The 4,069-nt window shown below is 41.2% G+C and overlaps 1 protein-coding gene across 1 annotated transcript; it reads left to right on the forward strand.

The window, feature by feature from the left end:
* The first annotated feature begins 2,273 nt into the window (after window positions 1-2,273).
* LOC117292328 (putative uncharacterized protein DDB_G0271606) lies at window positions 2,274-3,776 on the forward strand. The gene is made up of 2 exons (XM_033774352.1): window positions 2,274-2,987; window positions 3,684-3,776. The coding sequence occupies exons 1-2, from the start codon at window positions 2,274-2,276 to the stop codon at window positions 3,774-3,776; spliced, it is 807 nt and encodes a 268-aa protein (XP_033630243.1).
* Window positions 3,777-4,069: the final 293 nt, after the last annotated feature.

Consider the following 4,069-nt stretch of genomic DNA (forward strand, 5'->3'; position numbering starts at 1 on the left):
CTTTCATTGTTATCTCGCAACTTCGACGACCAATTGAGCTCAAATTTTCACAGGTTTGTTATTTGATGCATATAAGTGAGAAGACTGGTCTTTGACAATAACCAATAGTGTGCAGTGTCTTTAAGATTATTGTCTTACATAAAGATGAAAGCATTCACAACTAGTGGATGCATGTGAGTACATTGTGACAAAATATATTCACCAGGTGAAACTTGGACTAATCCATTTCACGAGGGGCTGTTTCATGGAAGCCTCAGAAATGGAATTGTCTGGATTTCACCGCGTGATTATATTTTCGACAATAAACATTTACTCAATATTGGTTTTGTCAATATCTCGCACAGAAATCCTTGCCATTTGAAGTGTCATTTCACATTTAACACAAATAAGACGCTCAAATTAAACCATACATGGTTAAAGTTCTTAAAACCCCTTTTAAACAATGGACTACTCCACGAAGACATGAACCTTGTCTGCTGTGACACAACCTTGCTTCATTGGGACAAAAAGGGAGGAAACAATACTGCAAAGGGTCTGATATTGATCAATATTGGACTGGCTGATCAAATATTTTGGAGCATTGCGGCAATAAAACCCAGGCAAAATAATGGATGACGTTCAGGCCTGTATGCTTCGTTTTTGAAAGGGCAAGGGCACCAAGGCATTTCTGCTTGGTAAAGGGCACTCTATGAGAAAATTGTGAATTTCTACCGGAGCCTTTCAAGGGCACTAAGGCAATGACCAGGGGGGCATGGAGGCAATCGCCTCTGTTGCCCCCGTATCAGGCCCGGACGTGTGTTCCACCAATCAAATGACAAGGATCTGTGTGTGTGTCCTACGTATATGAACGAACATGGATGTATCTCAAGTCAGTTGTATGGAATCAAACGGTTACATTTGTTTACCATGTGTGATTTGACTCAAATGCTTAGTCATCTTTCTAACCACAATTTTTTGGGGTGAATGTACCTTTTTGTCTGATTAAGAAGGTGTTGGTATACATGGTATTACAACAAAGGGTACAATTTTTCTTCTGTTGTGTTTTTTTTTTTTTTTCAACAGTTGTAGCTTATTTTTCAAAGTACCAAAAAGTGTTCCAATATTTGAATGGACATGATGCAAAGTGGGACCCTTTATTGTGTTTCCTGTCTGAAATGTTTCTAGACAAAGTATTTCTAATGTGTAAATCTTAGAAGTTTTTACAACTCTACAGTGTGGACCTGAGAACAAAAGAAGTCCACATAATGTAGAGACTTGAAACACTATGTGGACTTACATACATCCACACATTTCGTTTACAGTATTAAAGAATGTAATTTTCTTAATGGCGATGAACACTATTGGTAATTACTCAAAATAATTGTTAGCATAAAAAATTGGTAACAAGCAATGGAGAATGGCTCCCTCTGAAGTAACATAGTTTTTGAGAAAGAGGTAAATTCTCACTCTAATATTAAAAGACTTTGACGGGCCTGAAGCCTGTTATTAGCTGAAAGCACACAAAATTATGCAGTAAGGGTATTTTTTCTTTCATTATTCTCTTGCAACGTAAATGATCAGTTGAGCCCAAATGTTCACAGATTTGTTATTTGATGCATATGTTGGAATACACCAAGTGAGAATGGTCTTTGACAATTACCAAACATTACCAGTGCCTTTAAGTGTACATAGCAAAAGAATGTACACAGAGTGACTGCGCCATCGGACTGAGTGTATCTATACATGTGTTCTTTAATGTTGTTTAAAATCTGCATTCAAATTGAAATGTTTTCTATTTATTTATAGACAATGAAGGCAGCCTGTCCATTTTTGTATGCCACATTTGTATAAAAAAGGACAAAGATTTGGAATTGGGGATTACATTCCCAAAACAGAGCAGGGAGATGTTTGGGAGTCTATTGGTGTTAATCATAATCAATGGTACATGTACCCATACATGATGTAGCATAGCTACTAATCATTACTGTAAACAATAGTACTTTATATTAAAATGTTTTATGGATGTTGCTGTTATTAAAAGGACAAACATACTGTGAATGTAAATGGTGATGTTACCAGTCGTTTAAGCTACTGTCATGACTGATGGTACATGTCGTCCACAGCCACTAGATGTGGACACATTGCATTATAAAGGTCATGAGTTAATCACAACATGTTTCCATTTCTCTTCTTGATGCAGGAATTCATGCTGATTCCCACTGCCCAGTGTTCCATTGGAGGATCTGCAATATTACAAAGCAGACATTGTAATGGACTCTTACCCTGACCAAAGGATGGAGCAACCAACATCACCCCAAGGTGGGGCTGATTCTGAAATGGATTTCTCTATGAATGTATGTAGCCCGGAGGCCATGGCCTACTCCTTGTTTAATGAGCGAGAGTCACCTCCCCCTGCCACTACTGCAGAGCCCGTGGTACCTATACCTCCACCCCCTCCACTGCCACCTGTACCGGTAAACGTCACTCCCAACAGAACTGCATCAGTCTTTATGTCGGCGTTTCCCATTGTAACAATTCCACAGACTTCCATGGTAACACCAACTTTTATTCAGGTTCAACAAATCCAACAAGTGCCACAAACTAGATTGACGTTGCAACCGATACAGACCCAGTCCATCCAACCTATGCAGCAGACAGTTCAACATACGATCACACAGCAGCAGTGGCAGCAGCTTACATTACAACAGCAGGCACAAATACAGCAGCAGTTGCAGCAGCATTTACAGCAGCAAGGGTTGAGGATTCAAGGACAGCCACAACTGGTTCTAACACAAACTCCGAACCAACCCATACAACATGTACAAATACAACAGTCACGAACTCAGCAGCAGTTGCTACAACAGCAAAAACAACAAGGACTTAAGTTGCAGCAACAACAGCCAGTCATACAGCAATTACAGACAGTGCAACAGCAGCTGCAGTTAAAGAAACAGCAGCAGCTACAAATGCAGCAAGCTCAGATTGCTCAGCAGGGTCAACAGATACAAGTGCAACACAGTCAACTACCACTGCAGGGACACCAACTTACTCTGCAGAAATTACAACAACAGCAACAGCAATTACAGCAACAATTACAAAAACAAAAAGATTTACATCAACAACAACTAAAACAACAACAGCAGCAGCAGCAGCAGCAACAACAACATCAACAACAACAACAACAACACCAACAACAACTCCAGCAACAACCACAACAGCATCAACAACTCCAACACCAACACCAACAACAACAGCAGCAGCTGCAGCAAGGACAGCAGCAGCAGCTGCAGAATCAACAAACTGAAGCTGAGGATGAGGAGGCTGGAAGTCCTCAACATTCTGTGGAAGATTCTTCCATTACAGAAGACCTGGAAAGAAAGAAGGATGGTAAGTTTACTTTCAATTTCAATCATTTAGGGCGCATACAGCGGCCACAGCCAGGAACACCAGGGCGAACCCCTTCTCTTTTTGATTAGTGCACTGGGTTCTTTTACATGCGTTTACACAACACATCGGACCAACGGCTTTACATCCCATCCGATGGATGAATCAATGGTTAAGTGTTTTGCTTAAGGACACAAGTGTCCTGGCTGGGGATTCAAACCCACACTCTGCTGATCAGAAACACCAGAGTTTGAATTTGGTGCTCTTAATCACTTCCAGTTTGGCAATGTTGTAGTCCATCATCTCTATTCCCCTGTCAGTCCCATACCATTCTCCCACCGTCCGTCCCACTTGCCACCTTCCAACTGACCCCTCCCACTCACACCTTCCAAGTCACCACTCACCCAAACTAATCACAGGCCTGATGCTTCACGGAGGCAGCGAAGGCGATTGCCTCCATGCCCCCTGGTCATTGCCTTGGTGCCCTTGAAATGCTCCAGTAGAAAATTACAATTTCCTCATTAGGGTGCCCTTTACCAAGCATAAAATGCCTTGGTGCCCTTGCCCTTTCCAAAATGAAGCATACAGTCCTGTGATCATCTTATTTATGTAATCTCATGACACTTAGTAATGATGAGTTGAATGTATCTGTAGCAGTGTGTTACATCGTTGTGTAAGTCTAGGTGGAATTTGACAAGCTGCCCTT

Source organism: Asterias rubens, chromosome 7, assembly GCF_902459465.1.
Source record: "Asterias rubens chromosome 7, eAstRub1.3, whole genome shotgun sequence".
Lineage (NCBI taxonomy): Eukaryota > Metazoa > Echinodermata > Asteroidea > Forcipulatida > Asteriidae > Asterias > Asterias rubens.

Coding starts and splice junctions, on each gene's coding strand:
- LOC117292328 (XM_033774352.1), top strand. CDS start 2,274: ATGGAGCAACCAACATCACCCCAAGGTGGGGCTGATTCTGAAATGGAT. Junction 2,988..3,683: donor AGCAGGGTCAACAGATACAA/GTGCAACACAGT, acceptor TTCCCCTGTCAG/TCCCATACCATTCTCCCACC.